The 22878-nt window shown below is 39.6% G+C and overlaps 1 protein-coding gene and 1 pseudogene across 2 annotated transcripts; both read left to right on the plus strand.

Moving 5' to 3' along the window:
• The first annotated feature begins 1699 nt into the window (after positions 1 to 1699).
• On the plus strand, positions 1700 to 12492 carry LOC149115760 (uncharacterized; annotated as a pseudogene). The gene is made up of 4 exons (XR_016206124.1): positions 1700 to 2258; positions 2854 to 3501; positions 7731 to 8286; positions 11045 to 12492. The product of XR_016206124.1 is annotated as an uncharacterized LOC149115760 (transcript).
• Positions 12493 to 18601: 6109 nt separating this feature from the next.
• On the plus strand, positions 18602 to 22505 carry LOC149115761 (fibrinogen-like protein A). Its single transcript, XM_089285149.1, has 4 exons — positions 18602 to 20056; positions 20161 to 20363; positions 20849 to 20897; positions 21276 to 22505. Exons 1-4 carry the CDS (start codon positions 19942 to 19944, stop codon positions 21896 to 21898), a joined length of 990 nt encoding a protein of 329 aa, XP_089141275.1. The 5' UTR covers positions 18602 to 19941; the 3' UTR covers positions 21899 to 22505.
• Positions 22506 to 22878: the final 373 nt, after the last annotated feature.

A 22878-nucleotide genomic window follows, 5' to 3' on the forward strand; every position in this document is an offset into this window, starting at 1 on the left:
TTTTAATACTTGTATAGTTTTAGGTTATTTATTGTTGTAATGCGCTTTTGATCACCTGGTATGTTAAAAAGCGCACTATAAATCAATAAATTATTAATTATTAAAATTATTATTCAACTCGATATCTGACTCGTTCGAGTTATACACTCGAAGGTAAAATTCGCACCCACGCGCGGGCATGTAATATCGTCTATTTATACAAGGGACCTCCTCATTGGCATGAACTTTGACACTATGATGTATCTGTCTGTAAAACCTTGGCTGTTGATGAAAAATGTTGATTTTAGTAATAGACAGAGGTTGAAAGTCAGTTAGTGAAATCATTTAGGGTATATATATTAAAGTGATGACGGCGTCGAAAGCACTCATAATCTTTGATTACCACTAGTTGTGGGAGAATTACGGCCGAGGGTCGGTTTCGATGCTTGGGCAAACGCTGGGTTTATCGCCAGCTCACACACTGAGTGAAGGACACTCGACTGCTGTACAATCAACTAAATCTACTTTATCGCTTGCATCAAGGTTCTTATTTACATAATGATAGCTAACTTACACGTGATACAAAATACAGAGGATAATAACAGTTTCCTTTGGCATAGACAACTTAATTACAACATAACCGCTGTTTACAGATATGGGTGAACAGTTATGTAAATCCAGCGGAACTAGGAGCTAATCAGAGCAGAATCCTATGCTTGTCTTCTTTTTGGAAGTTTTTAGACGGAAAGCACGAACTAGTTTTTTATATATATTCCACGCGACACGTAGTAGGAATATTTTCACGGATACTTTAACAACAAAGGCTTATACATAGATCATATTTCCGGCCGTAATTATGTAATCAAAGCACATTGTTTGTGACGCTTTGTCACGTTATTCCTACCTTTACAACATACGTAAACTTTCCTCGGAACCAGACTGCTTTGTAGCCGTATTCTCGTGTGGACGACAGAAAAGAAAAGCTTATACATTTTACCAGCCTATCTTTTCCGTCCAGCTGAAATGCTGTTACTTTGCAGAACTGTTCCGTAGAGGTCCGTACTCCGTATGGGCCCAGCAATCTTTTCACACTTTCTGACGCAGCCATCTTGTTTTTTGGGGGGAGGGAACGGGGCAAAAAGGCAAAAAAATTCAGTAGATGTTTGGGAAAAATTGCGAATCGAACGAACTCCTCACAACTCACTGATAAAGTTAATTCGAGGGATTGAAATAGCCTCGCTAGGAAAGCCACAATTAAGGTTTATATTTTTCTGAGCGCATACGTCTGTAAAAGCGAGTCGCAGTACACGAGCAAAGTTACAGACATTTGTTTGAAAATTTAAAAGCAATTTTTCACCTCACAGCAAATCTATGACTGTCCGAAATTTGATCAAAAACCTTCTCCTGGGTGTTCTTTCCTTAATTAGTTGTCACTCACATAATCACTCTCAAACAATCGAAGTTTGACTTTCTCCATTTACTGTAATGTTTTTCCTTTGCCCGAGAGAGGTGGCGTCAGGTGTATTTCGCTGATAATCGTTTCGTCTTCAGAAAGAACAGATGTATTATCCAAATCAGTAAGCTGTGTACCTAGCAGAAAAGTTTGCAGTTACAAATGAAGTTTGGCAACTTCGTCCCTTGCTAGCTAGCCAGGAGTGTTGAGTTAAAAAAAGATAAACCAAGCGAGCTAGTTTGTCTAATTTCTGCTTCGTTATTGTACTCAAATCACTTTTATAAAGAATTGTTTTACTTAGCTGAAAACTGCAGTGCTTTCAAAACTTTTTTTATGAACAGATGTCAGAGAGAATGCTTTTTTATCCCTAGCAAAAATTGTTACTGTCTGTTAATTTGCCGTTTAAGAAAAAGTTCCCGTTACTGCTGAAGATGAATTGCAAAGGAAAAACAGAATGCGAACTTTGTCCGGCGTCACATGATTAAGTGAAAATTTGGCATGCTACTCAGACACTTGATTTCAGTATCACATAACCAGCTGAAGCAGTACTTATAACGTTACCCACTATTCAGACTATCCACTACAACTCGCTGTAGAGTTGGACATTGCTCCAGTATCACCAAGATCATGACTGTTCAAAAGAAAAGTATGCGTTCTTTTCTTTCTATTGTTTCTGTTTTCTCCATTGTGTGTTACTGCGCCGGCTTTTTAAGAGTTGAGCTGGAACTATACGAGCAAAAGAAAAGAATAAACGCTCTTGAAAGCGTTGCGGAGGCCAAGTCTTCGTTAAACGACGTAGACATGAAGATAATCAAAAATGCTCCTGGTAAGTGCGTCTTATGTAACTTAAGTTTAAGCAGTGTTAAGATCAAAGAATACAATCATCAGAATCATGGCTTGCCCAATGAAAATACCGTACGGGGTTAGAAAGACTAGAAATAGCTAAGAGTTAAAATGAATAAAGAATGAACATGTTCTTGCTTGTTCCGCTTGTGCTGTGAACACGCAAAGGAAACAGAAGGTTGCCAGGTCAAGTTTTCTTTAATCCCATGCAGACAAATTTACAAAAAGATCATGTTCAGAGATACTACTCTTCAACTGTGAATAACACAGTGATAAACTATAGTTCCTTGTCTTTCTCCGGCTGTGCATGCTTACAGTCGATTTTTGATAGTTTCGGCATCAGGAAATGAACAAAGGATATGTTGTTCACGGATGCTGCTGTTACTATTTTAGTCCAATTAATGAGAAAAAACCAAGCATTTCCGTTGGGGTGATAATCTCGTACGCTATTCGCTTCTCGCACAATGGCTGCAGAACAAACACTTTAAACCTCATTGCCTTAAAAGCTTTGAAAGCACTGTAAAGGCTAGGTTGGTTAAAAGTCTTCTCGTTCAAATACACTTTTCTTTTCTTCCTAGAAATTCAATCTTCTAAACTCAGCAGACACAGCCGTCACGTTGACTCAACAGAGAATTCGACAGAAACTCAACGCACAGCGGAAACGTTTCTCAAAATCAACAAACTTCTATTAGAGTGGAGACTGCATCTCTGTCAGTCAAAGGGTGTCACGTGCTCGCCAGGTCCCCCAGGGCTTCCCGGTCCTCCAGGACCAAGAGGACACAGAGGAAGGACTGGAAACAAGGGAGATAAAGGTGTTATGGGATCGCCAGGAAAGAGCGGCAAGCAAGGCATTGTGGGACCTGTAGGACTACGGGGAGAGACTGGAAATAAAGGCGAGAAAGGAGACATAGGAGCCACTGGCATACCGGGAACTAAATGCGAACCCGGTGAATCGATATCATCTCCTGCTGTTGTTGTTTCTCCGATGACGTTGACAGTGAACGAAAGTGGAACAGCCTCGTTTCAGTGTTCAGCCAGCGGTAATCCTGAGCCTGCAGTAACGTGGAGTAAACTGAACAGTCATTCAACAATCACTCAGTCAGCGGTTTCACGTGGAAAGCTAGAGTTAAAGAAGGTGACCGGAAGTGACTCAGGCGTGTATCAGTGTTCAGCGACAAACATTCTTGGGAATTCACAGCCGGGAGTGGTGCGATTAACAGTAAATGGTGAGTTTCTGGTTAAGTGGCTACAGTACGCAGGTTTTGCAGATAACGTTTGTCGTTCTCGAAGCACGCAAAGTTCGCTTTTTAGCAGAAACCAAACCTCTCTCTGTTTCCTTACGGTTAAAATAAGACGAATGTAGCGTTGACTTTTCTTTGAAAATAGCTATAACATTCAGTTGCTTTGAAAGTTTGATTAATAGTTACGTCGATTTCGACATTTCCGACCTGATGAAGCCATTTTATGGTGCGGTGAACTGAAAAAGTCATCGTAAACAGATAAAGGTGAACAAAGAAGCGTTTCAAGGTGAATGCATCTTAGTTTACTCCAACAAACACTACACTCAGAGAAATAAGGTTGTATCTCGAGGGTATGCCTGGTGATACTGGATCCTCAGTTATCAGTTACAATTTAAACCATTTCTTGGTTAACAGTTCGAGCTATTTTTCAGCTTTCAGTTAATCTTGACAAATTTAAATTAAAACGGCTTTGAAGGTCCGTGAGTTAAGGGATTTCAGTTGAAGTTTGGAACACACTTGGCGACTTGACTACAAGGAGGACGGGGTTAGCACTGGTCCCCGCCCCATCCCCGGAACTCACGCACTGAGTAAACTTGAAGATCGAAAAAAAAAAAAAAGAAAAAAAAAAAAACAGAAATACGGCCAAACACGGTTGGCAGAGAAAACAGAGCTCTCCCTCAGAGTAGTGGCGTCTCCAGGGTAGCCTATGTTATGATGCAAAATAGGATGGACAGAAAAGAAGTTCTCTTCTGGTAGTGAAATAACTCGAATCATACGATGGTACCATCATGGAGAGATCTGGAGCTATGGCCAAGGGCTGCCATAGACCTTTCTGCAAGTGAATATATGATAGATCATACTTTTTAACTGGGGAGAAAGGTGAAAGACATGAACAATCATTACGATTATGTGCAGAACTTGAGCAGCTGTGAAATCAACGCCTGAAAATCAAATCAGGCTTGAACGGGAGTCGAACTCACGACCTCTACGATACCGGTGCAGTTCTCTTGCAACTGAACTATCAAGCCAACTACAGTTTAAGTCAACCACAGTTTAAATGCTTAAACTTCTAATGAAATTTCCCTTTACACCTGCTTCTAAGCAAGGGCTAGCCGAACAGGGTCAAGCAGAATCCGATTATTTCTCAGAACTTTCGAGTGACTTCGAACTAGCTGTTTGGAGACGAATACAGTCGAACCTGTATGTAACTCCTTCTATCAGCACTTGGACGCCCAAGGAGCCATGCACGGCTACTTAATCATTACGATTATGTGCAGAACTTGAGCAGCTGTGAAATCAACGCCTGAAAATTAAATCAGGCTTGAACGGGAGTCGAACTCACGACCTCTGCGATACCGGTGCAGTTCTCTTGCAACTGAACTATCAAGCCAACTAGGATCCCTTAACCACAGTTTAAATGCCTAAACTTCTAATGAACTTTCCCTTTTCTACTTGCTTCTGAGCAAAGATTAGCCGAACAGGGTCAAGCAGCATTCGATTATTTCTCAGAACTTTCGACTGACTGCTAACTAGCTGTTTGCAGACGAATGCAGTTGAACCTGTATATAACGCCCTTAAACATCCTTTGACGCCCAAGGAGCCATATATGGCTACTCAATGGTCGTCCTCTTTGTACCACTTGTGACGTCATCAATTTAAATGTCATAAGATATTCCTGATAAGCAGATGGTATAGCTAGGACAGATCTATCCGCACGACAGTCGTTTTTGGATATCGACGGCATTTTGACATAGCAAATTGAAAAACAACATTATCAGCTTTGGTGCAAAAATGGTCGTAAAATGGTCCATTATACCTATAATAATATACATGAAAAAATTACTCGATTCTGATTGGCTGAGAACAGTGCAGTTTAAGTGTAATACCAGTACAAAAAGTGTAACACCGGTGCAAAAAGTGTAACACCAGTGCAAATTACACATCGTAATTCTGAATTATGATTGGCTGAAAGAAAATAGAAAATTTTCGAAGACAATGATATAACGTAAACTGAGGACCAAAATTTTGTGCGCAAACTTTGAAAAAAGTTTTCTCGAATGAGAAAACATGGCTTCAAGAAAGGTCTTCCGGCACTTCCTCTACGCAAATTTTTTCATGTGAGTCTTTCTAAAAGCTGAAATTGCACTCGCCGAAGTGGCTCGTGCAATCTCAGCTTTTTGAAAAGTTCACTCGTGCAAGTTAATTTCAAATTGAACGAGAAAAACCGTATGATTACCTATACAAATTGATCAAGGTCCAATTTTCAGGCATTGCCCATAATTAACACTCAACTTTTTAGGGCAGCCAAAAAGAATATGGAACGCAAAAGGTAGCGAGAGTAAAAGGGCCGAGAAAAAGGAAAGGAAAAGGGCAATAAAAAATTCGGAACAGGCAATCCAAAAACAACAACAACAACAACAACAACAATATTTTAATTTGGTACATGCTTATGCGCATGCACCAAATTAAAATATTCTACAATTTTGTACCTTATCTTGGGGAAATGTATCTGTTTGGTAAAAAAAAAAAAAAATGCTTTTCCAGCAAAACTAAGTCCCATTTAGCGTCAGGGCAGCCAAAAAACTGATTTCCTGAGGGTGGCCGTTATGTACAGAATCGACTATGCCTATTATCACTTTCCGAAGACCTTAACCTATTTTTTCCCGGGCTTTGTTCGTTCATTCGTTCGTTCGGGAGCCTAATTAGGCTTTCTGATCATCCCCCTCCCTTTGTATATCCAAAAACCTCTTGAAAAAATTAATAGTCAATTTTTTTATGGCATGCTAAGTGTTCAAAACTTTGTTTAAGTTACTGATAATCACGTGTCAAACATGACGTCATATCACGCCTAAACTGGCGACGTCATATTTGAAAATGTCCACCATTTTGAATACGCTATCTTAACTTCCAAAATTTCTCACAAATGCCGGAACACTTGGAAAATTCTTGGTCTTCGGCCCTTTCAATTTGAGAAGGGATATAAAACAAGCTGCGATAACAAAATAAACATGAAAATACGTAGTACATGTGTAATGTTTGTTAGAGCAGTTTGTTTTGTATAACTCCAAAATTAAATTATCTGAACACAAGAAATTGATTATGAAAATACAAGAAGAGTAAAGATAATAGAATAAAATCTTTACAATCCAAAATTTCGCTGAAACAGAAAGTCAAACCTTAAAAAAAGAATTTAAATCTCAGTGAAAAAAAAAAATTGGTTGCATTTCCATATAAACGTCAAGTTACGAGACCAAACAATTGGTACACAAGATACGATAAGAACTTCTATTGAAGTGTCAAGATATGTGGCCCGAGCACAGTGATTGGTGACACATTCAAATTTACCCTGACAAATTTTAAGAACATCCACAAAGTTCCAGATCAGCGAGGGCGGTATATAGTCCCCCCACCGCCCCCTCCCCTCTTACCCCAAGGTTTGATGCAAATAGGGAGTTTAAGACTGGTACAAAGAACTTCTAAGAAGCTCCAAGTCATCTTCTTTCCAACATTGACTTTTTAGTGGTCTGATGATCACATAATTTTTCGTACTTCCCGCTGCTCTTAGACAAGCAGTAGAGTTTATAAAGCTCATAGGATCTAAAGGTATACTTGATTGCTTTTCCTTTATGCCAAGAAAGTTACACAGACGCATTTTTAATACAATAAAATAATTAAGTGTTCTTTGAGATTTATTGTCAGATGGCTTATTGTCTTCCACAATCCTCTGTTCTCCACGGCAAAAGAAACTTAAAACAGCTTTCACTACACCACACTAAGCAGCCATATTGTTAGAAGGGTTTAGAACCATGACTCGTCATATAGCGTGCCATTTCGCGCCGTTTTATTTCGGCGTAAGCATCCAACAACACTTTCTATATATCCCATACGTCCAGACATACGTGAAAGTGGCTAACTTTAATTAGTTACGAGTATAATGCTTTGCTATACCCCACTCTATCGAGGTGGAAAAGCTCAATCTACTCAGCTGACAATTATCTTAACGTTTCTCAACTATCAAGTAAAAGTTGCCAATTCTCAGCCTCCTACACGGAAGTCCATATGGCTCGTCACGCAATCTTTCAATCTTGCGTGACGAGCCATAAGGATGCCTGCGTAGAAGGCTATCATTTCAGCTGTTACCCCTGAAAAGGAAAAAAAAATGAAATCAAAAATTCTAAATCAGACCAGGCCTAATGATATTTACTTGGTTGCAGTTTATCCTCAAGTTTCTCTTCAACCGGGACCCAATTTCGTCACGGTAAGAAGTGACGTCACTCTACCAACCTGTCACGTTACCGGATACCCTGCACCAGTGGTGACCTGGAGGAAGTCGTCTGGTCAGTTACCCCAGGGGAGGACGTACTATAACAATAGTGTCTTAAAAATTTCTGATGTCCGTAAAAGTGACTCTGACGCATACTTCTGTTCAGCGGTCAACCTTTTAGGAAATGCTGAAAGGAAAACTCAACTAGTTGTGGTTTCCCTTCCTGTGTTTACCGTTAAGCCACCTGTAAAGGTGTTTGCTGCTACTGGCGAAACTTGGACGTTAAACTGCAATGCTACTGGCGATCCACGACCAGTCATCAGTTGGAAAAGACAAGAAACAGCACTGCTCGTGAATAGGAAGTCAGAGAAAAGGGGAGGCACTTATCTTAAGAGATTTGAGAAGAGAGGATGCTGGGATCTATATTTGTGTGGCAACAAGTGCAGGAGTGTTTGCTGTCGAGGCAATAAGTGATGTTCGAGTGGGACCTATAGCAAGTGGTACCGGTAAGTTATGAATGGCAAAACTGTATATTTGTCGCAGAAAGAGAGTTAGCTTGCGCTAAAAGAAAGAAAAGAGAAGCATCTAGAACTGGGAAACGAAAAGACGGCCTGTTTTGGGTGGCAATATGTGTCACGTCATGAAAGGGAATAAGGAACTGACAATCTGAGGTAGCTCTATGACTAATAAGAAACGCAGTGCTCAAAAACGCTGACAAACAAATAACCTTTTTACCCTGTGACAAAGAAATATTTAGAAATGAAGTTTGCAATTTATTTACTTTACAGTCATAAGTTCTCACGACTGAATCTCTCGTCGACGAAAACTCGTGGCAACGCTTTCGTTTCAAGTAAACCGGAGGCAAACATTTAGCTATATTTGGAAGGCTTTAAAAGGCTTAAAAGCTTGTCCATAAAACTGCCAACGTCAGGCTAGTCGCAAGCGCACACTCACCACATCAACACTCCATTATCATGCATCATTACGTTTATTAGATGCTGTACGGTGTTGCGTGCACAATTAATACTGTACGAAAGGTTTTCTTTGAGTTAGTCCAATATTCCCGTTAGTTTCTCTCTAATCCGTCCACAAGTCAAATGATGTCTATCGCAGGAGCGTATTGATCCGTATGCATAGTGCACAAGAAGCCGGCATCTTTCGACATTTTCTTTGAAGAATCGGCTAAAAGAAAAAACAAATCAATAAGTAAAGCCGAATTGACAAAAACTTAGAAACTAAAACTTAAGTGTTAGCGCTAGTGATTAAAGCAAAGCGGTTCGATCCGAGTTGACTTTCTAATATGGCGCATTGTCCGCCACGAAGCAAACAGTCGCTTTATTCAGTACTATGTTAAACATTAAACCACGAATTGAGCATGTTATAATACGAAAGACCGCAAACCATTCATGTTGAAGGCTCAAGAAGACGCATTTCAATAACAATGGTCTGTGTGCCAATCAACCTTGTTTCCCGGACTTTTTCCTGAGGGGAAAGCCCTGAAAATGAGGTTGTGCGCCATTCTACAGCATCTGGCGATTAGGAGAACCGCGAGAGAGGAGCTATCCCTTTTAAAGTGCGTCTTCTCTTTTAATAAGGTCTCATACTCTTATCATGTGCATAAGTGTCTTAGTTTTATAGTTAGGAAAGGATTTTTTTCCTGTATTAGTAGTATTCTATACTTTGCTCCAATTGATTCCTGCAAAGAAAACCTGACTGCAACTGTTTTTAATCCTCGCTACTACTGGAAAGTTTGACATGCGTGTAAAATTAAAGAAACGCTATTAATCACTTAATGAAAACCGTAGCAGTGAGAAGCTGTTTTTTATAAGTATCAATTTTGTTATTATTTTTCTTAGATTGTCACCAGTGCCTCGGTTTATTGTTAAATTTATAATTTTTTATAAAAGTTATCACCGTCACTTCGGAAGACGTATGTTGTAACATACGAAACGTCAAGTTAATACAGTTGTCTACTTGTAATGTTAAGGTTAATTAATCAACATGACACGAGCGTAGGACAAAGAAAAATTCGGAATCCCCGACAGGAATCGAACCCATGACCTCCCGAACACCGGCCGGGTGCTCTATCCACTTAGCTACGAGAACTCATGGAGAGCAAGGTCATTTAACTGAGTTCATATATGACAGGTGTCCTATCGAAGTCATCGTGAGTAGTGATAAGTTAACATTTCATTGCCGAGCTTAAAATTCACCATCTTTATTAACTTATCACTACTCACGATGACTTCGATAGTGTTGATCCTATGATTGTTTTATTAAAACGTCCCAAAATGTCAGGTAGGGTATATGAGTTAGCTTCTACGTCCGAGGGTTAAGTGCATACATCGTTTGACATGTTTCGGACAGCGTGTCTGGCATGCAGTCCGGAGAAAAGATCTTTGTAAAAAAATTACTGTCAGAATCATAATTTGCAGTTAAATAAGCTTTGGTTATTCCTTATTTTATATTTATGCTGTTTTAAAACATCAGTGTTTTTTACCAAAAGAATGATTCGATAACCTATGAAACTATAACTTATGAAAAATTATAACTTATGAAACTTCGACTAAAACTGATTCCTTCCTATGACTATCTGCCAAGATAACTGACTAGAAATTCTCTATAGAGTTAGGTTACACTAAAAAAAATAATTGGTCCATACTTATCGTGCGTATATGGACTTATCGGGATGCACGCGGAAAGTTCGGAGAGCACTCAAAAAGCGTGAGCACTGCTCGAGGCACAGCCGAGAGCAACTCTTCCCAAGTGAATCCATAACCTGATATACGCGCGCTAAGCATGAACCAATTCTTTTATAACATAGTGACAGCAACTTGGGCGCTAAAACATGTTTTATTTGTGATTCACTACAAAGTTCTCACAAAGCACGGTGAAGAAAAAAAAGGATCCCATTATATTGGTTTCTAAAATTGTCAAGGAAAATTCGTTTATTCGAATTAATGAAAATGTAGGCAAACAAAGTTATAAATACTCAATGAAAATGTGACCAAAATGAATCAAAATGCTCAAAGATACGAAGTAGGGTTTGGTTTGTTCAAAATTATGTTTGCATTGCCAAAACTTTAACAAAAAGATATGGCTCGCAGCAAAACTCGACGGAAAGTTTTCATTTAAAATAAAACTGCTCAAGTCTTGTTATTTACACAAATTTTTACCAGGATGTCTCAATAGGAGTAAGGTAGGACCAGCGCGCGCACTATGTTATAATTAAAATTAACGCATAACGTTCTCCTTTTTTATCAGATTGCTCTGATCTGCTAAAATCAGGCCATAATCAAAGTGGATTGTGCTCTGTCAACCCAGACGGTAGAGGACAATTTACTGTCTACTGTGACATGGGCAGTGACGGTGGAGGCTGGACCGTCTTTCAGAGAAGACAAGATGGCTCGGTAGACCTCTATCGGGGATGGAACGACTACAAAGCAGGATTTGGTCAGCTGAGTGCTGAGTTCTGGTTAGGAAACGACAAGATCCACCGACTGACGGTCTCTAGACCGAGCTCTCTACGAGTGGAGCTGGAGGACTGGAACGGAGTTAAAGTGTACGCCAAATATGGCAAGTTCAACATTAGTGATGAGCAGGCGCAGTATCGACTTGGAGTGGGTTCATATTCAGGTACAGCGGGAGATTCGTTGGCAAGGCATAATAACATGGCGTTTACCACAAAAGACAGAGATTATGACAGAGCTGGTAACAACATTAACTGTGCTGTACGCTATACAGGCGCCTGGTGGTACAGCAATTGCCACAACTCCAATCTAAACGGACAATACCTGGGAGATAAACGTGATTACCGAGGAGCCAGGTGGCACCACTTCAGAGGTACTCTTTCACTCAAATTCACTGAAATGAAACTGAGGCCGTCATCGTAGAAAGAATAACAGTAACAGGTTTAATCATGTTGGAGACGTAAATGCCAACATCTGATCTTCGCTCATCACAGTTTACAATAATTGATCGACCACAAGCAATAATTAGTAGCTGTTGCATTAACTTAAGTGACGTTCATTAGGAATTCTTATAACGATTAAAATATTTTCCTTTACAATCACTGATTTAAACCAGAAACTATCATTTTCCCAGCAGTTGTCATAGCAAATGATTTTCTAGTAATAGCCATGATAGCTTGTCACAGTTTTCAATAATTAGTCGATTCAATTAGTGAAATCAGGAGCCATAATCGATTATGGCTCATGGAGAAATCTATGGAATGCTTACTATTTTACATTTAGAGAGAGGTTTCCTTTACAATTACTGATATGATAAGCCAGTAACCACGAGTTTGCGAGATTGCCGAGAAGTTGCGATCATTTCTTTTAAGAGGAGATGATTTTCTGGTATATATAACCCGTTGTTAATTACTTTACTGAGCTGATAGCTGGTCTGCAATCAGGCGTTCCTTTACCTTTCTCGACGGTGCGGGGCAAGGGGGAAGGAGGGGGAGCGGGACATTGGGAGGAAGCAAGACCGCTTCATCCCAGGTTATCTGGTGGCCAGCGTAGAGCAGGAACAAAAGAACGGGAACAAAATTTAGCAGACGAACTGTAGTTTCTTGTTATCAAATTAAAATAAATATGTAAGCCTCCTAAAAAAAGCTATTCTAGCCTAGAATTGTGACCTAAAAGGAAAATGAAGATCAAAAGAAGGAAAAATATGATACATATGAATGTATGATAGATCATACATTTTAACTGGGGAGAAAGGTGAAAAGACATGAATGATCGTTACAGCTATGTGCACAACCTGAGCAGCTGCGAAATTAAAGCCTGAAAATTAAATCAGGCTTGAACGGGATGCAAACCCACGACCTCTGCGATACCGGTGCACTTCTCTTGCAACTGAACTATCAAGCCAACTAGGATCCATTAACAACCGTTTAAATGCTTAAACTTCTAATAAACTTTCCCTTTTCTTTTCCTTCTAAGCAAAGGTTAGTCGAACAGGGTCAAGCAGCATGCGATTATTTCTCAAAACTTTCGAGTGACTTCGAGCTAGTTGTTTGGAGACGAATGTAGTCGAACCTGTAACGCCCTGTATCAACCCTTTGACGCCCAAGGATCCATATCCGGCTACTTAATGGTCGTGCTTTTTGTATCCCTTTGGACGTCATCAATTCAAATCTCACCAGATGTTCTTGATAAGCAGGTGGTAGAGCTAGGATAGATCTATCCGCACAACAGTCGTTTTTGGATATCGACGGCATTCTCACGTAGCAAACGGAAAAACAACGTTATCAGTTTTAGTGCAAAAAATGGTGGTAAAATGGCCTATAATTGATCAGAGTCCCATTTCCAGGCTTTTCCCATAATTAACACCCAACTTTTTAGGGCAGCCAGAAAGAATATGGAACGCAAAAGGTAGCGAGAGTAAAAGCGCCGAGAAAAAGGAAAGGAAACTGGCACTAAAGAAATTGGGAACCGGCAATCGGAAAAAAAAACGACAACAACACCACATTTTGGCTTATGCGCATGCACCAAAGTGAATATTCTACAATTTTGTACCTAATCTTGGGAAAATCTATATAAGCGATTATTGCTATCACTGACCACAGTTCATAATCTTGGGCGTCCTGTAGTTTCAAGGGAGACTATTTCGTCGAATGTCTGCATTTTCTGCGCTATTTTGAATGACGTCATATGTCATACGTCATATGCGCAAAGACTATCGCGCACCTCGTGGTTTTGGTAGTAGTCCAATCTCGTTCCCAGAGTCTTCGTTCCCCTTGACCAGCGGTCGGAAAACGAGAGCTCTGGGAGCAACCATTTTGAAATAACCGAATTCTGCCAATCCGGTTTCACTGCGCAGTCTGCATCTATGGCGCATGCCTGAAATGGTTGCTCCCAGAGCTCTCGTTTTTCGACCGCTGGTCAAGAGGAACGAGAACTCTGGGAACGAGATTGGTAGTAGTCTGAGTAAGTGAGCAATTGTAAGGCGGATTTCTAGAGACTACCTCGTGATTTATAGTTTACTTTATATGTTCACGAACACGACTTTGAATCACCTTGGCTTTGGGATGTTAACCATGGGAACAGCTATATTTCACTGGGTGTAGTTTGATTGCATATGTTTGGTTCCAGTCGCGACGGATAGCTCAGTTTTTATCCGGTCGTATATTGTTCGCTCGAATATTGTTTGGAATCGGTGAAAAAGTACTCTAAAGGCAAGATCCATAACAGCAAGCCTGAACCAAGGAACGTCAATGTAAAAATACTGTCTACTTCTATTCATCAGGGGAAATATTCGAATCAGTCGCACGGAGTTTGTTTGCGATCAGTAAACATGCTCGGGATTGCAAATGTTTCCTTATATTTGTGCTTCCAGGTTAGAATAATGTATGTAAAAAATATAAACGTTTACAAATTACCTTTTACGCTTAAACATTACCAGTTAATGTGAAAATATTTAGTGCGAAAGAATGTAAATATTTTTGTGAGTCTACGGGAACTGACGCGGTCGCGTTGGAGGTTATTTTAAAACTTATGCGGATAATACTTTTCCTGGTCCCTCTACCCTGCGTTGCAGGCGTTTCTGTGGGGTTAGGGAGAAAAGAATTACAGCGCGAAAAATGGAGCGAGTAAAAACGGGGGCGGGGGCTGGTGGGGGGAAGGGGCTCTCTAGCCCCACTTTCTGCGCTGGCAAAACACCGAAAATGCCGTTCCTCGGTCTTTCTTTGCTCCCAAACCCCACGGAAACGCTATAGTCCCTCTTTCGCTTAGTCCTTCTAGCGAGCTCGCGCGGAATGTTTATTAGCGCGGTTTTCTTTCGCGTGACGCACGACGGACAAAGCAAAAGAGAGACTACTTGTAGTCTTTAGCTTGAGCTCTCGACGAACTCACCAAGAACAGATGGTCTGTAGACAGACTAATGTTGTATACAAAACCCTATTTAGCCATAATCATTTAGCAGTTACAATTTTTCCATCTTTTCTCGAGTTCCCCTTTCAGTGCGTTCTGAAGTGTAATGCAAGGTGTCAAGCGCGGATATTTTACCTCCTGCTGTTTTTTTTTTTTAGAAGTATTAAAACCTTTCTAGTTGAAGGTATTATGACACAAGCGATTAGCACCGATATAAAGACACTAGCGGCTAGCTTCTAAGGGCCTGTTTACAAGGGGGGAGGGTTACCCTAGCAAGCGGGTTAACTCTAGCTGGAGGGCAAAAAGTCCGGGTATACAAGCAAACTTTCACAGGTAGGGTAACCCTACAACCCGGGAGAACTTAATGCGCGGTTACGCTTCAAGGGTCTGGAAACAATTAGAAAGTTAACACGGGTAGGCGGTTAACCCTACCTGGAGTGTTTACAAGGGAGAAAGTTAAGGTAACACTAGCACGCAGATAGGGTAACCCGCCTACCCGGATAACCCTGGCTTTCTTGTGAACATGACGAAGGAAAAAAAAAAAAAACAGGAAATGTGTGAGTGCTAGAGCAACCCGCTTGCTAGGGTAACCCTCTCTCCTTGTAAACAGGCCCTTACTCTATAAAGCATCAGAACGATATGATCAGCTGGGTCTGGAGGTTAGGTAGTTTAACTATTCCTGTTTCGGACTAGTGTTCAAGAAATCTCAATTAAGTCTTGAAGATTATTTTGATAAACAAGAAGTGATGCCAGGAAAACTATGGACTTGAATTTGTCTAATGTCACACAGACTAATGACAAACAGCCCTGACCAACAACAACAACAACAACAATTTATTTCAGTATTCCCATATTAGTACATGGTATTACCTAAAACACGATACAGCTATAATAATGTAACTAAATTACAATGATTTAATTGATTAAGTAATATTATTCTGCCTGTAATCGATGCATGAATGGATGTAGGGCAGCTGTAAGTCTACAGATATAGGGTCAACATTTTTGAAGATAAAAATAATTTTTGTTATATCATCTAACACATCAAAATGATTGTATTTTCTATTTATTTCTTCGAAAAATTTCAAGCGTATATTATTGTAAAGGTGACAGGAAAGTATGCCAAATTCTGTCTGCACGTATCAATCCGTAATCGATTATTTCCGAGGCGAAATTTATTTACCGCTTTTTTTTTTATGTGAGGGATTCTTTACTGTATTCAAAAACTCAACTCAGCTTTATGACAATCAGTTTTGAACATGGAGTAAAAAGCCAACCTCTTTTTAAGTTTTATCAAGTTTAATTGATGCCGAGTCATTTCTTTGTTAAGAGTTGACCGAACTTGAGAAATAAATGACAGGGAGTTATTTTCAGTTAAGTTTATATCAATAATATAACCGACCTGACTTAGGGGCTGCGCGCGAAAATATGGCGCGCAGCTGGAACAATGACAGTTACAAATCTGAAGCATATACATCATGTGGCTCACGGAAAACGTCACTTTTTTAACGCTAAGTCTTATGGTAACAGGAGGAATGTGCGACAGGATACGAACCAAGGGTCACAGCGGCCCAAGCTCAAAATGAGAGGAGTTACATGTTTTTTTTCTGTTTTTTCTTTTTACTTTTTGCGAACCTTCAGCGAAACGTGACATGTGGCATATACTATTACGTAAAGACTGAATTTACTACGCGAAACGTGACTCTCGCCTTACAGCATATGGAGGTGTTGTGTTACAACGCGTTGAATTTATAAAGGTTTGTATGGGAACGCAACGGCTTTGCTGAAAAAGTCAATTAGTCTTATATTTTGTGAATAAAGTCTACTTACCCTGTTACCTTGTTGTATTTTTCGGCGAGTTATCGTTCTGTGAGTAGTGGAAACCCACAGAACGATAACTCGCCGAAATCGCGTTAGGCCATCCCCCCCTCCCCCCTTTTTTTTTTTTTTTTTTCGTTTATTGTAGAATGCGTTTTCTGATTTTGGGTCGGTCGGTCGGAAAAGGAAGAAAAAATGCAAAAATAAAATTGGAAAAGGAGTCTGGAGCTAGGAGGCCCGGTACCTCAGCATAATATCCGTGGAGCCTGGAAACAACAAGGTGTGGTTACAAAGTCAACATCGCGGCAATGGAGTAAGGAAAAAGTCGACGTCGTTGTTAAAATCAAACGAGAACAGGGAAAAACTAAAAATCTGTATGGCAAAAATTGCTTATGTTTCAGATTAAAGTGACAATTGTTTGAAATAATGTGTCATTGCCTTCATTGCCTTCTGCGTAACTTTTTTTTCTTTTCTCATTTTTTTTTTTTTTTTTTTGAAAACGCGAAAATCTGGGTCGGTCGGACGACGCTAAACAGAGAAAAAAAGAGGATGGCCTTAGATAGGCCTGAGGAGCTGCCAAACAACAAAGAATACAACAAATATGCAAATGATAACAGTGACTTCTTTTCAATTGCTTAAATTGGAAAATTAACTGCGATGATCATTCTTCACTGTCATCTACAACCACAGTTCATATATGAATTATTTCATATAAACTTCACATCATATGTAAATGATAGTCGTTAAATTGTAATGAGAAATATTACCACTACCGCGACATTTCCGGGACTGGCCGCCAACATTTTTACTGAGAAATTCAATTTTTTTCCTACTAGAGTCTTCAGCTCGCTGACGGTTGTTTAATAAAGGGTGGAATCAAATGGGTTAACTTGATAACTTGCCCGTGCGGCCATGCGTAGCCTGCGAACAGGCTCCCGCGGCCGGCGAGGTCGGAAAAAATTTCGGTGAGCGCGAAACAGGAGAAGTCGGAGAGCAAAGTAATACTGAAATGATCCTAAAGAAATTATAAGCACATGATAGAGGTGTCAAACTCTGCGAAGCGACAAGAAGATATCAGCGGAAAGTCCGGAAACCATGCCTTTGATCTCTAAAAAAAAATGGCTATAGCACCGCCAAACGGCTCCACTTCACTAGCTTCTACTTAAAATTCCTCCTCGTAACAGAGCATAAAGTACTCTTCAGAATCACTTCTGAAATAACGAGAGGTCGAGAGACCGAAATTTAAAAGAGAACGGCAAATGCACTATTGTAACGAACCGTTGGCTTCGTATGATTTTACAAAGATCTGTCAAATATTCGTCTCAAAGATGTCAACAATCAGCGATTTAACCAATCAAATCATGATACCAGGAGCTGGTATCACAGAACGGCGACATCAATACAATGTCTGCAGGCTCGCTCGCTTCGTCCGCAGGCTAGCCCATGCGCCGAGTCATGAACCCAGTTACCCGCCACCTCCCTTTGCCCCCAAGGGGTTTTTTCTCTTTGTTTCTTCTTTTTAAAGCTTTCTCCATCGAAGGATTCCTTGTTTGCTGGCCTCTGTAAAGATTCCCTGCTTTCAAGATCCTTTCGAAGGTCTCGAAAAAGACAACCTCGGATTTTAGAAGAAAGTTATTTTAACTAGCCAGGGCTGGTCGCTGACAAGAACGGCCCGTTAGTGACTACCATGAAAAGAAAACAGTTGTTTTCCTAGAACATCACATCTTATTAGGAGTATTGGATAGTTTTAACGTAGTGCTGTATCATTGTGACAGTTAACGTCTGTCACGGACAGCTGCACCACAGGAAACAAACAAATAAACATTGAAAAGCTAACGAGTGATCGGGGCTGTATACAGGCGCGTTCAGTTTTAAATTGTCTTTTTTTACTGGGCATTTAAACGGTATTTCTTGACAGAAGTCTCTGAGGGACAGGGAGCTGGTAGCTTAAAGAGAGCTGACTTAAAACAAGAACCTCAAATATAGCTTTGTCAAAGCAGGTGCAGCTTTCTTGTGAGCTTTAATGATTACATATGACGACACCGCTAATGTTTGCACTCATTTCGTAGGATTGCTTTCATCGCTATATTTAACTGTCGCGGACGATTCGAGTAGTTGTCAATTCAGTTTCAACATGTACAAGTGTGTTTTTTTTTCCGCAAAAATATAAAATACTTAAACTATACAAACTCTCTTGTTTTCTGTTAATATTAAAGGGGAGTTATTAAAGCAAGTCTTTCCCTATATACGAATAAGAATATCTGCATTAAAATTAAGCCTGGATGTTTTCATTATTTCCATGAGTAATCCAATATACCCAAACTGGTTGATGTCTTTCCAAAACAGGGTCATAAATGATGAATATATGATTTAACCTAAAATCGTTCTCTGTCTTTTCTGCCATACAGATATACAGAAGCATATAAATACAAAAAACAAAAAGAGCGAAGTTGTTTCATCTCCATGTCATTCCCTTATAAAAAGTGTTTTTACGTTTAGCAACGGTCGACAAAATGTGGTTAACAAAATTCAAATAAATATATTTACTTCAAAGTGTCAATGATTTTAAATAATTTAAGATTCACAATTTGACTAATATTAAGTTAATCCCATTTAAGTCCTATAAAAAAAAAAAAAAGAGAGAGAGAAAGGATAAAGAATAGTAGTTTTTTTTGTTTTTCAAACGATTTTATGGAAAAATCAGTTGTATCCGCGTTAATTTTATAATAGCAAGAAATTTATTCGAATGATATATCAAGCTATTACAGTGTCAAAACGGATGTGAGCTATGATTGTTTAATAATAGATGATATTTGTCTTTTCGCTTCGCTCAAGAACCCGGAAATGTATATTCTCCCCAAGAATTCATGTCTTTTTGTTTTAATAAGAAAAGATTGTCAGGAGCATGCAACTAATTCTCTGGAAAAATAAAGTTTTCTTTAGTCACTCCATCATTAAACTAGGAAAATCACTCAAATTAACCAAGCTAAAAGAATTGAGCCTTTTGGCTTGAATGTCCCTAATAGCCTGTCAACTTATCCTACGTATATATCACACTGTATTTCGCAATCGCTGCCCTTAAAAAAACAGGTGCGTATATGACACATTGTGTTATTTTCCTATATGACTGAAGGAGTGTAGCAGTGGCCAGACGAAATATTGTATTAAATCAAGTCAAATTCTACGTTGTGCTGGCTTTGCTATCTTTTTTTCCTTTTAATGTTTCCTCTAAAAATTGTATGGCACATTATAAAAAATATCCGTCACTTTGTAGCCGGCCAGATCTGTCTAATTGCGCATGTAGTATTATGTGGTAAATAGAACCTTACGTCAGTCACTGTGATGAATTACTGACAGCCTGTTAGTTATAAGACTGACAGCGCTCTATAGTCACGTATCCAGAGGCAAAGAAGCCCGGGAACTGAAGCATCACTCCTAACACCAAGAGGATACAACAGATCCGCCCTAATGGCCACTCTCTGCCTAACTCAGCTGGTGATGATCACTCTTAACATTTTCCTGGTTGTGTTATTTGTGGCAGCGAACAAAGACCTTTGTGGTAGTGTTTTTGAAACTCAACTCGGTAAGTAAACTCATAGCAACTAGAGTGGATAAAAGAAGTTTTGTTTAGATCTCTTCGTAGGATATTTTACATCATTGAAACTTTCCTTTTTGTGTTGTTTTCAGACCATGCTTTAGTTGGTCACGTCATGAGGACGGCTGTAGTTGTGGACGAGTTTGAATGTCAGTTGAAATGCATTAGAAATAACAGTTGCAAGTCTTTTAACGTTCATCCCCATGGCAAATGCGAGCTTAATAGCAAAACACGACAAATGAAGCCAGGAGACTTTCAATGGAGGAGTGGATCTACTTACTATGGCTCTGTACAGGTCAGTTTTTCTCTCTGAAGGTGGCTGGCGATATAGTTTACAGCATTTTCCTTCAATTATACGGATCAATCTATCATTCTTTATCAAGTGATGTTGTAATATTGGTATCACAGAATTGCTCAATCGTCGATAAACAAGTTGCATGTTGCGTTCGTGGCATAATACCGTAATATAGGAACACTCAAACCAGTTAACGACACCTGGCATTTTAGCTTTCAGTTCTTAAATCTCAAAAATTGAGTTTGGCTACCCCTTTGTTTGTTTGTCTGTTTTTTTGTTTGTTTGTTTGTTTGTTTTTTGTTTGTTTGTTTGTTTTTTTTTTGCAGAACATGTTAATATATAACGTTTTGAGAAATTTAAAAATAATTCTGTGGAGCGAGTTCAGAGCCACGAAACCCTCTACGGAACTAGAGATATTGTTTTGACTGTTGCACCTAAATAATTAGCATTTAGATAACTCTTTTAATCGTCTCAACCTAACCCAGGTCTCCTGCGTGGATGTGTCTCGTGATCAGAATGGACCAACAAAGAGAGGTCAGTGTCGTCCGGTGTACAAGGGAAAACAGATATTGTAGGTTACTTGGTTAACAATCGAGAGGGGAGGGGGGGGGGGTTGAAAGTGTTGCAGTGACTTCAAACATTGATATATTTTTTTCAATTTTAGTAAATATAATTGGAAAAAAATATTAACCGGCCTCAAAGGAGATTTACTCTGAGGTTGAAAGCGCTATATGGCGACAGGGAACGCCACTGAATAGACACAGTGTTTTGAGATAATTAATGAACAATTCTTTTTAAAGCTGGTATGAAGTCGTTCAATAAAGACACAAAAACTCGAGAGAACGTCTTGTTTTAGTCATGAAATGTTTTAAAAATATTTTAGCGCTTAACTATATATTTTGTTTTCAACAGATTGCTTAGATCTGCTTAACTCAGGCCATACTCAGAGTGGATTGTACCTTGTAAATCCAGACGGTAAAGGACAAATTAAGGTCTATTGTGACATGCTCACTGACGGTGGAGGCTGGACCGTCTTTCAGAGAAGACAAGATGGCTCGGTAGACTTCTATCGGGGATGGAACGACTACAAAGCAGGCTTTGGTCAGCTGTCTGCTGAGTTCTGGTTAGGAAACGACAAGATCCACCGACTGACGATCTCTAGACCGAGCTCTCTACGAGTGGAGCTGGAGGACTGGAACGGAGTTAAAGTGTACGCCAAATATGGCAAGTTCAACATCAGTGATGAGCAGGCGCAGTATCGACTTGAAGTGGGTTCATATTCAGGTACAGCGGGGGATTCATTAGCATATCATAATAACATGGCGTTTAGTACAAAGGACAGAGATAATAACAAGGACAGTCGCAACTGTGCTGTAGAATTTACAGGCGCCTGGTGGTACAACAGTTGCCACAACTCCAATCTAAACGGACAATACCTGGGAGATACACGTGATTACCGAGGAGTCAGGTGGGGCCACTTCAGAGATTCTCTTTCACTCAAATTTACTGAAATGAAACTGAGGCCGTCATCGTAGAAATAATACCAGTAACAGGTTTAATCCTGTTAGTGACGTAAATGCCAACATCTGATCTTCGCTTACCACAGCTAACAGTAATTGATCGATAACAAACAATGATTCGTAGTTGTTTCATTAACTTAAGAGGAATTCTTGAATTGGAATTCTTATAAAGATAAAAATAGTTTCCTTTACAATCATTGATTTAAGCCAGAAACTATAATTTTTACAGCAGTTGTTATAGCAAATGTTTTTGTAGTATTAGCCATGGTCGCTTATCACAGCATTCTCACGCCCTAATTTGTAATTATATATGTATATTTCATCCGCTTTTTTTATAACTTGAAAATGATGTCAGGGAGATCGAAACGTCGTTTTATATCGCTAGTTTTTATTCTGAGATGTGTTTCAGAAAAACTACGTATAAGAATTTTAATAATTAGTCGATTTAATCATTAAGGAAACGGTCGGAGTTCTTGTAATTTTTTTTCCAAAAAATGAGCCAGAAACCATGAGTTTGCAAGATTGCCTTAAGGTTTTGGAACCTTTTCTTGAAAAGGAGACGATTTTCTGGTATATATTACCCGTTGCTAATAAAGTTGCTATGGTGAGAGCTGGTGCTCAATCAGGCCTTTCTTTTCGCTTTCCGGCGGTGTGTGGCAAGGGCGCATTGGGAGGCGGGGGGGAGGTAGACAAACTCAGGTACAGCGGGAGATTTGTTAGCATATCATAACAACATGGCGCTTACTACAAAAGACAGAGATAATGACAGATGGAGCACTAACAACTGTGCTGTAGAGTCCCGGGTGGCGGGGTACTTTGGGAAATTTCTGGGTGGGGATGTGCCGCTGGGACCCTGGAACCCTTAGTCTATACCAGAGCTAATTCAGCTGAATTTTGCTACCCTATACTAGAGTAAACTCCCCAAATCCCCCTATCTATCGACTCTGTCGAGGCTGATTTGCGTAAATTTAAACTTGCCGATTTGATGTGTTTAT

Source organism: Orbicella faveolata, unplaced genomic scaffold, assembly GCF_042242905.1.
Source record: "Orbicella faveolata isolate gen_17 unplaced genomic scaffold, um_ofav_v1 contig_13, whole genome shotgun sequence".
Taxonomy (NCBI): domain Eukaryota; kingdom Metazoa; phylum Cnidaria; class Anthozoa; order Scleractinia; family Merulinidae; genus Orbicella; species Orbicella faveolata.